The sequence below is a fragment of the Brassica napus genome, chromosome C2 (assembly GCF_020379485.1).
Source record: "Brassica napus cultivar Da-Ae chromosome C2, Da-Ae, whole genome shotgun sequence".
Lineage (NCBI taxonomy): Eukaryota > Viridiplantae > Streptophyta > Magnoliopsida > Brassicales > Brassicaceae > Brassica > Brassica napus.
In genome coordinates this window covers 12,856,231-12,869,232 of record NC_063445.1, presented here as the reverse complement: position 1 = coordinate 12,869,232, position 13,002 = coordinate 12,856,231, and the positions used below count along the sequence as shown (strand labels likewise).

At 26.8% G+C, this 13,002-nt stretch overlaps 1 protein-coding gene across 3 annotated transcripts; it reads right to left on the bottom strand.

Moving 5' to 3' along the window:
- Positions 1 to 7,540: 7,540 nt before the first annotated feature.
- Positions 7,541 to 12,636, bottom strand: LOC106416291 (salicylate/benzoate carboxyl methyltransferase-like). 3 transcript variants are annotated; one of them, XM_048747525.1, is made up of 6 exons: positions 12,505 to 12,574; positions 11,830 to 11,890; positions 9,248 to 9,345; positions 8,598 to 8,990; positions 8,043 to 8,300; positions 7,541 to 7,958 (listed from the first exon to the last, which is right to left on the bottom strand). In XM_048747525.1, exons 3-6 carry the CDS (start codon positions 9,257 to 9,259, stop codon positions 7,605 to 7,607), a joined length of 1,017 nt encoding a protein of 338 aa, XP_048603482.1. In that variant the 5' UTR covers positions 9,260 to 9,345; positions 11,830 to 11,890; positions 12,505 to 12,574; the 3' UTR covers positions 7,541 to 7,604. The 3 variants fall into 3 exon arrangements, with proteins under 3 accessions (XP_048603482.1, XP_013712603.2, XP_022563233.1); XM_013857149.3 differs by lacking the exon at positions 11,830 to 11,890 and having other exon boundaries at positions 9,222 to 9,345; positions 12,505 to 12,636; XM_022707512.2 differs by lacking the exon at positions 11,830 to 11,890 and having other exon boundaries at positions 12,505 to 12,630.
- Positions 12,637 to 13,002: the final 366 nt, after the last annotated feature.

The window sequence follows — 13,002 nt, the reverse complement described above, 5'->3', positions numbered from 1 at the left end:
AATTAGTGTTATATATTGTAAATGAATCGTAATATAACTTATTGTATTCAAAAGACCTATACTGAAACAGGTAATATGGTTATTTTTGGTACAAATATCCGAACCTATTTAAAATATATTTGTTATTTAGATATTTTATGTTCATATACATCAGAACCGAACTCATCCAGACCCAAAATGACCCAACTCAAAATCCACACATAAATTTATAATAAGCGGGCCTAATTTCAAAACAAAAAAAAAAACGATACCCAAAAAAACAACTCGTACCTAAATCGATAGACAATGTTCATGCCTAACTGATTTTATAAACTAATAAGAAGGACTACTTCTATGTGTTTGGCGAAATTAAGTAAAACATAAAGAGTTTTTTATTTATTTAGTAAAATAATGATATGGACTGAAAAATTAAGTCACAATAAATGTAATACATTTTTATTATTTTGATTTATGTTATTATTTTTTTCACAAAAATATGTCTTTGAATTATGTTTTTGGCTACGTAATTTTTCGCCGATTGAAACTAGAATAAAAAAATTTAGTAAAACAAATTAAACCGAACGTTTAACCATATGCAAAATCCAATTCTTTTACATTGTTGATTTTATAATTGGCACAAAGTTAATGTTAATTAACTAATAAGTAAAAATCTGCACTATTATTATTATTATGGTAATATAAATAATGATGTGATGTATTGTTAAGCTAATATAACCAATGAAGTTGTTAAACTAAGTGAAATATGAAAAAAAAAATTAATGTAATTGTATTAATGAAATTACTAAAATGACACTATACTTTTTTTTTTATACTCCTATCGATGTTTCCAAATAGTTCTCATTTATACTGCTATCTATGTTTTCAAACAGTACCAAAATGTACTTTAATTTTAATAATATAGATTTGTGGTTGTACACAAAACTAACATTTTTTTTTGCTTTTCCCTATTAACCCAAATGTTAAATAATGTCCATTGTATATGAGAAATTAAGTTTCTACACATAACAAATACTTGGCTATGATATTATATATATATTATATATTAATTGTTTTTTACCCTTGGTATCACACATGCAACACATTTTCTTCTTCTCCCTCTTTTTAATTCATCTCCTCCATCTCCGATCATTTCACTTTCTTCCGCCGCAATCACTTGTATTCTTATTATTACCACCATCGTTGTCACCGATTGTTTCATTCTTCACCACGATCACTGCTTTCACCATTGTCTCCACTGTTTTCTCTTCCACCACCGTATATCCAATTATTTTATTCTTTACCACCATCATCGTTTTCACCATTTTCGCCACCGTCTCCACCGTTTTTGTCTTCCACCACCGTCACCATTTGTGATCTTTTTACCTTTTCCCACTGTCTCCATTTCTCTTCCAACTTACGCAATGGTTTATTTTTCTCATCAACTCTGGCAACTGAACCAGCTTCTCTTCTCTGCTAATCATATGTCTTCTTCTTCCTTTTAGTCTTCTTTTTTTGAAATGTAAATTTGCTTAGTGCTATTCTATTTAGTGAATATAGAATATAAATGTGGCTTACAGTAACAAGACATGTGTTATATTTTGTTTTGTATCATTTTTATGAATTGATTAGTTTATATTTATTGATTAATACTAAGCAATTACAAGCAACTACATACCAAATACTATATTAGTGAAAATTAACAATGACCAAGAAGATGTTAAACACCGTGAACCAGTAAAACAAAGAATATACCATTTAAATATACAATGTGGTGTAGTATAAAATATGGTATAATAAAGTTTCATAATTGGAAAAGATGGAAAACTCCAGCGAAGGTGCCACCAACTCCTTCGCAAATCGTATGTTCTCATATACCGTATGATTTACATGGCTCATAACAACTACAATACTATAATGTTTGTAATATAGTATAGCTTACAAATGCACTTTGCAACAGTTTGTTTATTTCCCGGTCTCCTAAATCATCTTTCTTCGTATGTTTCCATATTGGATCCGTTTTTTATTCTCACAACAACTAAAATACACCACTTGGAGCTTATGCAAAAAAACATAAGGGAGTATAAACATATTGTAATTGGAGGCCATTTGTGTGTTTGATAATGTAACCATACTACATTGAATATAGTAGAATCTACTGCCCGCTTATTCTTTTCACTTTGCATTTCTTCCCCACACACACGCGCTCTAAAGGAGAGAACCGTCACTTTTGGGCATAACTTGTCACATCTAAAGGATGACACTGTATAATGGATATATTCTTCATTTATATGCCTCTTATGAATATCTAGCAAATTTTCCCTAAAATAATTTACAAAAATGATATTGTCTCTTTTGTTTGAAATAGATGATTTTTATTCAAACCTACTCATCTTCATCACTTATCTACGAAATTGCAATTATCATTAACGCCACTAACCACTATTAACAACCAAAACCAAATTTTAAATGCACTAAAATCTTATCTACATCTTCTCATCTCATTATTTATATATACAAACCATTTCACTTTTATTTTCTCTTTTATTCATTCCAAAAAGCTCAAAATTTTCGATTTTAAAATTAGATTTTTATAATTACTTAAATTCATGATTTTTGGTCAACAAGGAATGATTGTCTTTCATTAAGAAATTTCTGGTGGTTAGAGAAACTAAGCACAAACTCACACCAAATATAGGTATGATGTTCAAACTATTTTATAAGTAGAATAAAATCTGAGCAGAGCATAGTATATCTACACTTGAAGAACTTGTATAAACCCAACAATGGTGTAGGACTTCATCAGATCTTTGTCCTTCACCGAGTCCATCATAACTTTAAGTTTCACTATCTCCCATGAACAATTCTCAAATGCATCTAAATTCGTTGCTAACATTGCAAGACTAGCCGTGTGGAGGATGAGATTTTTTGTCCTTCAATAAATCCAATGTAGATGGCTAGGTATCCTGGCCTCATCTGATCTTCATGAGATCATTCTTAGCATATCTTACATGTTGCTATTATGTTATATGTACTTGGACCCGCATCTATACCAACTCCCAGAATGGCCAAGAATTTATCATTTCGTCTATAACTTTACCTGTCATCGACTCGGTATTGTTACTGGGTGATTGGTTAGATCGGTTCAACCGGAAAACACACTTAGAAATATTTTATATTAATAGAGAAACATTGAATTAAATCATTATTCAATAAAAATATTTGTGATGGTTAACTATTGGTTTTATGCTTGACCACTATTCTTTATATTTGTTTATCTATTCTAAAAAAACTAAAGTACAAAATAATACTTGCCTATTTGGACATTGTTCGATTTGGATTCTTCTGGGTCCGGTAAGTTTGTACGAATCTAAAATATCAAAATAATCTATATGTTTAAAAATAGCACAATTTTTTTATAAAAAAGTTAAACAAAACTCGCATGGTCGTGCGGATCAAGCTCTAGTATATGTTATAATAAAATGAATAACCATTAATGGATTTAAACATATAGTGTGTATAACCAATAGAAGAAAATAAATGTTAATCCCGTATATATTAATAGATGAACATTTGAAAAGTTATAACCTGAAGTTTGTACTAATTAAATAATTGTCCGGCTTAGGTGTCAAGCAATTAGAATATTAATTAGGGTGACGTGTCAGCCGGAGAATCAATTGAGAAATTGGTGAGTCCATGATTAAATGCTAGAGAATGTTACAATTACGGGATATATAATATGGCTCATGTATGTAGACGACATCCCTTATAAAAAAACGATCATACACTAAAGTTGAGAAACTATTGTCATGTGGTGTTGTTAAAACATTACGCCCGACATATTATTTAACTCAGAACAGTTTGAAAACAATACGCCATGAACAAAAATTAGTAAACTATGGAACTGTCGAGACATAACTATGTTGATTGTTAAGTTTGAAGTTATATGTTGACTTATTGGAGCTTTCGTTTCTGAAGAAAACTGTCGAGAGTTGGTAGCCTTTGTTGTAATGTCAGTAAAGTTTAACCTTTACTGAGAATTCGAAAAACGAACACGTTGGGATAAAGTGCTAATGTATCGGTTCTAATTAAAATTACACAATCAAACGAACACGTTGGAAAAAAACCCATTGAAGTTATGTCAATAAGGTTCTGTAAATTACGGAGATTTGAAAAAGATAAAGATGGTGGCCGGTTTTTAATTTTAATTAGAACCAAACACTATTGAAATAAAACATTCGGTATGTATAGAATATAAGTTGTCGTAAACCAGGATTTTTACATCGAATTAGTGTGCCTTATTTATATGTAAATGATATTTTCCTTATTATATCAAACAATTAAATAATAATGTTATGATTTATCGTCCAAAGTAGAATATATTTGGCTTGATACACACTTCTGAATGATGAGAAAATGGAAAATTATATTGAATATGCTAAAACTTTTGCCCCAATGCAAGATTAAAAAAATATATGTGGGAATCACTCAAGGAAAACTAAATTGATTACTGTTACGGAGAATCCCCTATATATTAATAAGAAAACATTTAAAAAGTTATAACTTTTAGTTTGTACTAATTAAAAAAGTGTTCGACGAATTGTCACATAATTTGAATGCTAATTTTGTTTACGTGGCGGCTTGAGAATCAATTGAAAATTTTGTTATCCAAAATTAAATTGATAGGGAATGTTATATTATATAGTATGTCCATTATGGACCATTCATTTATCAAATTGAAATTTATTCTCTATTCTTTCCTTAAATAAAACCTACAAAATTACCAAATGTGATTTTAAATAATAAGTATTTGATAACAATCTATATATTTTTTTATCATTTTTGTTTAATTATTTATTATTAAAATAAATTACACAATTACATTAATCATCTAATAAAACTTTAGATATTTTTTTATATGTTGTATTTTGAATATTTCAAAATGAGTATAAATTACTAAAATTGTTAAAAGTCTCACATAAACTTTTGTGATCAAGGTTAAAAAAAATTCTATATTAAGATATAATGAACAAACCAGTATGAATAAATAATTTTATTTTAATAGGTTTTTATGTTAATATATATTTAATATATTTCATATTGTGTAAATTAAACTATACATTGTATGAAAATACATACTTATATTTTGATATTTGCATTGAACATATATTTAAAAGTTAATATTTTAATTTTGAAATTTTCATTGTTCTTTTAAATAATTATAAATTATTGAAATTACTAAACATCCACATTAAAAAAATTCATTGGTGTAAAATTTTGTTACGTAATATGTAAATAATCATAAAATTATATGAGTAGAAACCTCATCTAATAAATATTCATATTAAAAGTATACTATATATCTATGTTAATTTATGAGATAATAGTAACTGATTTCTTTGTTATTTAATATATATAATTATTATTTTATTATTTCATAATATGCAGAAAAAACATAAAATAAGTAATAAATTTAAAATATTTATTCTGCACAATGCACAGATCTTAACCTAAGTATGTATCTCTTTAATTATTTTAAATCATAAACATTTTTTAAATATGAGGCAAAAAAAAGAACGAAATGAGAATAAACTGCAAAATAAATATTTATATCGAACAATAACCAAAATGGAAAAAAGAGACACAAAAAAAAAATATTGAAGATAGATAGGAATGACACGTGAATGTAAACTTCTCATAACAATAATTAACTTTTAAATTGCTAAATCATGATATAAAATCGAGCTGACATAATTTCATTGTAACCAAATAGTAGACCTGAGATTCTTCGGCCTAAACGTTAGTTTCTTATGCGATAAGTACTTTTTTGAAATAAAATATTTTAAAAAATTAGATCAGCTCATCAGTAAACAAATTATGTAATTAGAAAAAAGTTAAAAAAAATTGTTTAAGGGCCAAAATATTAATTCGATCAAGAATATAAATTTCATTTTCTATACAATATTTTTTAAATAATTTTCATATAAATTTACCATGCGAAAGGTGCATGTCTTATCCTAGTTAAAAACTAAAAGAAAAAGAAATGATTGTGGATTTCAGACGAAAATGTAAGAATCTAGAATCAAATAAAAAGGTACTGTTTCTACATCAGAATGAAGGCAATAACATTTAGTGTTTTACTGAACCGGGTTTATTTATTAACCCAAATCGCTGGTTTAGCCGGTTTTGACCGGTTTCGACAGTTCAATTTCAATCTGAATTTTAACTCAACCCGGACTCTGTATATTAAACGGTTAACGGTTGAGCCGGTCCGACCGGTCGGTCCGGATTTTAAAACTTTGATGGTAACATATACATATGTTTGAATTTTGGATATTTATTCAGGTTTGAATATTGTCCGTTCGGTTTCGAATATCCAGTAAGTCATAACTTAATACATGTTTGAATTTTTTGTTACTTCAGTTCAGATTTTGTTTTGCATTTTTAAATCGGATCCGGAAGCGGATTCAGGTATCAGGTAAAATGCCCAAGTCTGTGGACAAAACAAATTGTAACGAACATACGCATGTTGTTTGTCTTCATTCAAAAATTATCCACGACTAAAAATGTTGTCTTCATTCGTGATGTGTGTTTTGTCCCAAGTTGGACCGTGCCACAAAATTTTCTCTGTAAAAGAATCTGTTTTTATATCTTACTTAGATTGCCGACAAAAAAATATCTTACTTAGATTTGTTCTTATCAAGAATAGTAGCTTACTCATGTAATGACAAATATTCTTTTTATCATAAATAGTAACTATTTATGTGGTGTATACATATCTTTACTTGTTAATTTTTACTTGTTAATGAAATAATTTTCCTTGTCATTTTACTGATTAGTTTATAAATTAGTGCTGCATTTGAGAATTCTCTCTGTTTGATTGAAACAAATTATTGACATTCATCATAATTCTAATAATCTATCTCTATTCCAATTTTCAATTGTCTTATCCTCATCAGATTTGTGTTGTTATCTTTTTCATATTTCTTCACTTATAATTTGATTTTATATGCAGGAGAAATCTTAGATTCGAAAGATGCATTAACCAAAGTTATAAGAACAAAACCTCACAGGCTTTAAAATTAAAATCACTTTGTCAAAAAGAAAACCCTCACGGGCTGCATGAAGATCACATGGCACTTTCTGTTCTTTTTTTTTTCTGATCTTATTGAAATAAATATTTAAATTTTAGATACTGTAACTACCCAATTATTTATAAATAAGTACTTCGAAATTTGCTCGTTGAAATATCAAGTCTACTCTATCTATAAGATAATGCATATTGTCTACAAACAATGTTTGTTTTCGTGCTTGATTTAATATTTTACTGTTATTTTATTCAATTTGATGTGTGTTAGATTAAATTCTATTCAATTTAAGTGTTTTTTTATGTTTTGCTTTAAAATTTGTTTTTTACTTCAGATATATCCGAATCAAATTTATATAACCCAAAGTGGTAACTTTATGGATTTTAGGATGTAATACAAATTTGAACCGAACCCGAAGTGTTTTTATCTAACCCATTCATACTAATAAAATATTAGAATATGACTTAGGAGCGTACACCTGAAAATATGAAAATTCAAAATACCCTATTTGAATCCTAACAATGAGAGTAAGAACTAGAGTTATTTCCGAATCAATGAAACGACTAGAGTTACAGTAGTTTTGATCTTGCAGCTAGCATGCTGAGACGCATGATGCGCATACTTGCTAAACAGTGTGTCGATATTGATGGAATCTCCAAAGTGAGCTACGAGCATTGATTCTGTCACTGCTCTTATACAACCAGCTTCTTTTTGTCCTTCTCTACCTGATTGTGAGACACAATCCTCGTAACTGTGGCCGAGATCAAATCCATGTGTCTCCAAGTCGTTTATTTGGAAGGATCCTTCTTCTCTTATTATCTCCTTAACTTCTTCCTTGGTCGGATCATAAAAAGGGATTTTGAACGAATTCACTTTTGATGCACTCAGAAGACCCTATAAAAAAATCATGACAAGATTAAATCTTTGAAATCATGCGTACGTGAACATATCCAAATATGGATATTTTTTCCTTGATACCTCCAAGACTAAGTCACGGAGAGAGTTGGATAATAATGTCCAGCAATGACAACAATCCCTATACAATGGATCATCAATAGTGTTTCTGCCCATGATTGTAAGAATCACTCGTCCATTAGAAACCATCTCTTCCGACCGCACTTTCAGAAATGTTGAGAAATCTCTTTGGAATTGATTCAAGTAAGCAATGTAGTTACTTAGAGGACTTGAAGCTGTTATGTACACATTCATGTTGTTCTTCTCGAGTCTGTCCGGAACCTTAAAGTCCAAAAATCCAATAGTTATATACAATAGAAACTCTAGAAATTAATACTCGATAAATATAAATTTATCGATTCCGAATTGGACCAAATTGAAATATATCACAAATCGATAAAATAATAGTTTTATAAATTTTATGTAAATATATTGTCCCACTAGAATAATAAATGCATAATTTAGTTTATATAAGTTCTTAATTGAATTTTTATAAATTTATAAAATACCATAGTTTCAACATGATTAATATATAGAGTTTTACTGTATTACAGTATGCAGAAGTTTAATATAAAATACCTTAGAGAGGAAATGAATACTGTAAACTGAATGTACCAAATGGAGAGAATTGCGAGGGAAAAGCCTAGAGTAAAAAGAACCAGGGACTCCAGATATGAAGCACGATCCTTCACTTGTCACTTTTTTCTTGAAGAGAGCTATGAGCTTGAAAACTGCGTTGAAATCGTTACTAGGGAGATCATTCAAACAACATTCTATCTCTGGCTGTTTTTGGTTTCGTTCTTGACATAGAAAATTGATTGCATCGACAATCTCGGACATCACTAGAAACGTGTTTTGTCCCGACGAACACCCAAAATCTGCGACTTTGACAGATTCAGGAAAGTCCAGGTTTGCGAACATTTCCTTTGTGTTTTTAACCAAGACCGGCTTGGTCATTGATAAAACTCTTCTCTGAATAAACAAAGAGTGACAAAGAAATCAAGATATTGCTTAGGATTTCGGAGATTATAAATATGTTCTCAGGCTTATCTTATTAAAAGAAAACTTATAACATTATTAACGTATGTACTGAATTAAAAAAAGGGTATGCAGTGAATTGCACCCAAAAAAAGTATGTAGTGAATTCTTCTAATTTATGACTGTTTTTTTTAATTAAAAAAATTATATGGAAGATGGAAGAACCGTAATAAGAGAATTGGCGGAGTAACTCTTATCTCCATCACCACCGTTCATGCATAGAGCACTCACATAAGGATATTTACTACTATCCTCTCCATCGCCATTATTTTCACTTTTACCATTACACCTGCATCAGACACAAAAACTAGTTTAAGATCGTGCCATGCGCAATAATTTTTTATTTAATAGATAAAATATATTTGGCGTATATGATAAAATTATTAAATGGTATAGTTTGAAGTGTGTTGTTAGATATTGTGTAAAAGTAAACCCTGTTCAAATTTTATATAATATTTTATGTTCTTTGACATTATATTTTGAGGTATGTTTTTATTAATAATATTAGTAACTGATCTGGGAATATAATATATTAGTTCTAGTGAAAGAATAATGGTTTTTATACTAGTTAGGTCCTAGATTGGGGAACCTTTGTTAGTGAAGGAAAATATAGTGGATTACATTGGATATAGAAAAAGTCTAAAAAGGTTAGAGAAATAACTACTAAAATATTCTTTAGAAATATTTGTATATATATATCTTTAGAAATATTTGTATATAAATATTTAGTGAATCAAATTTAGAGAAATAACTACTAAAATATTCTTTAGAAATATTTGTATAGGTATATCAACAATATAATACTTTATTTTTAAGTAATAGTAGATTTTGACTTGGATTTTCAAAGTTCAAAATTATTTTGCTTACAAAATTGTATTTCATTGCATCCATAATTTATGTAATTTAAATTTTACATAATTTATTTAAATTTGTATACATTATTTGATAAAATGTTAAGTATGAATTTTAAGAAAAATATAATTACTATTATATATATATTTTATTCATTTAAATATTTTAAAATTAGTTGAAAATAATTAATGAGAAATGTCATTTTGTAGTTTTATTAAATGTGTATAAGTTTATATTTAATTTTTAAAATTTGAAATAAATCATAAACATTAATAATGTTAATATATTTATATTTTATATTTTTGAAAAGTAAAATTTTAAAACTAATTGCACAAGATAATATTTATATTTATCCTGTTAAAAACTCTTACTATAAACTAATAAAGTACTGCAATTTTAACATCTAATGCATTGATTTTTTTTTTTTTTTTGTATTTGATAGTCAATTTTTTGTTTAAAAAAATATAAAAATAAAATTATATAATATTAAAAATAAATAATTTTTTATTTGGTGTCCTATTGGTTTAGTTTATTTTTAACAAATGAATTTTTAAACCGAGAAATATACATTTCAGGAAATTTTAATTTTACCACAATTTGATAAAAAAAATACAAATTATCTCTTAAAAGATAACCATTTTTACAAATACCTTAAATTTGTAGTAAAATATTAAATTAACTCTCCTGAATCATTTATAAATTTTTCGTAATAATTTATAAAATACTTATAAAAATTTATAAACCCAACCTCACCCTTTAAATATTAAAATCTCAACAATATTAAATTAACTTTCTATATATTTTACCATTGGTTAAATTTTGTTTAATATTATTAAATATAATTTAGTTAAATGTGTTTGTAAAAAATGTCTTCTATTTGATTAATATTATGCATTATTAATGAAAGAACCTGTAAAAATATCTAATCATAAACATATCAACTGTAAGTTGTTTTACTATATTATAAAATAATAAAAAATATCAGCAAATTTTAATATTATATTTTTATCAAGTAAATATCTACTTATATAATTTTAATACCAAATTTGAAATATTATATTGTAACTAATTATCATTGATTTAATATTTTTTAACTATATTATATTATAAAATCTTAATATTTTTTATTTTGTGTTTATATATATTTTAATTTAATTTCATAAGTTAATAATAAATTAATATTTTAAGCTATTTAATTATATTTAATAATGCTAGAAATTTATCTATAAATGATTATAAACTTATATTGTATATATAAGTCGTAGTTAAATTATTATTAATGTATATTAATTATTTAATAATAATTTATAAAATATTTATATATTTATAAATATTTTGTACTTTAAAATTATATTTATATTATTCTTTAAGATATAGTGAGATTTTATTAGTTTTCAGTTTTAGAAAGATCTCTATAAATATTTTTAATTATTTTATTTTAGAAATATATAAATATTTAGTTGAATAACTAAGTTGTTAAACGACATATTATGGTGCATGTTTAATATAAAAATAGAAATTTGGTAATATTACACAGTAGACTAAGATTGTTTCCAAATTGTGTTTCTGTTTCAATAGTTTTGATTCAAAATTTTATATACTAAAAAAAAGAAATTTGAGAAACAATTTGATCAATAATTCCCATATTGCCCAGGGTGTCTTGTGATTCCTAGAAATGTTAGGAATGAGAGAGCTAGTAATTAATAATTATCATTTGATTCAAAAATGATTTGAAATTTCTTCGAGAACTGTACTTTCTTTTCTTTTTCAAAATATTATCAGATTTCGTTGATATTTTTAGATTCTGGTAATGGATGCAAGGTGATGATATTTTTAGATTCTTGTAATGGAAACAAGGTAATAACTTCTCTTATTTTGTATGTGTGGATAATTTAGTTATTAATAGAAGAAAATACTTAACCTGAAATAAGAAAGAGAAATCATTTATATCAGAGCAAGAACAAAGAGGTGATGTGGACTCCCTGGAAATCATGGAAAAGCTTTTACAAGTTATTGATGATAATCATAGAAAGAAATTAGCTAATAAGTTTCCACTTTAAAAAAGATAAGAAAATTAAAAAGATAAGAAAATTATTTGTAGAAAAAACAAAAGAACTCCTTTTTCAAAAAATCAACAACAAAAGAACTTGAATTAGAGAGACGATGCAGAGGTGGCAATAAACCATTCACCCACTATATATTTATAGTGGAAGCTTCATTAAATATCTCAAACGGGGGAGGGGGGGGATGAGAGCCGCCAATTGCGCATGGAATTTATAAATTTTCCGGAGCCACTTGACCCCTTTACCTTTGGCCATAGATAGGCCCTTACAGCACACACATATATATACTATATCTTGAATCCGTTGTTAAAGATTAAAACGATAACTTTTACGACAAGTATCTTGTTTAACGAGAGCCAAATAGGCGATTTGAAATAAATATCATGATTGTTAGCATGAAATTTATAAATTTTGCGGGGCTACTTGACTCTCATACCCTTGGCCATAGATCGTACACACAAAACTATACTATATATTCAGACATCTTTGTCAAATATATATATATATATATATATATAATAGTAGGGAAATACCTCGAGAAAGGATTGCTATGGACGAATCTTGAATCCATCGTTAAAGATTACAACTATAACTTTTACAATATGTTGTTTAAGGCGGTTGCAACCTTGCTAACTATATATATAGTGGAAGCTTCATTAAATATCTCAAACGTGAGGTCTTGATTGGCATAGTAGATGATAAAAAGTAACAATATGCTATACAAGCAATATGTTGTAAAAGCGGTAAGTTCTACTAAACTAATTAATAGAATGATTGGTAAAGCATTAGATATAATATTTAAAATTATTATAAGAATTAGTATATAATATATTTATTTCTATTGAATATATTTCTAACATATACATATATATATATATATGAATATATAAAATTAAGAATAATATAAAATTATTTTATTTTATTTATAATATTAAAATTATGTTTATATTAAAAATCTTATTTAAAAATAGATTTTACAATTCTAATATATATTCTAAAAAATAATATTGCACATTTAATATAATATAATT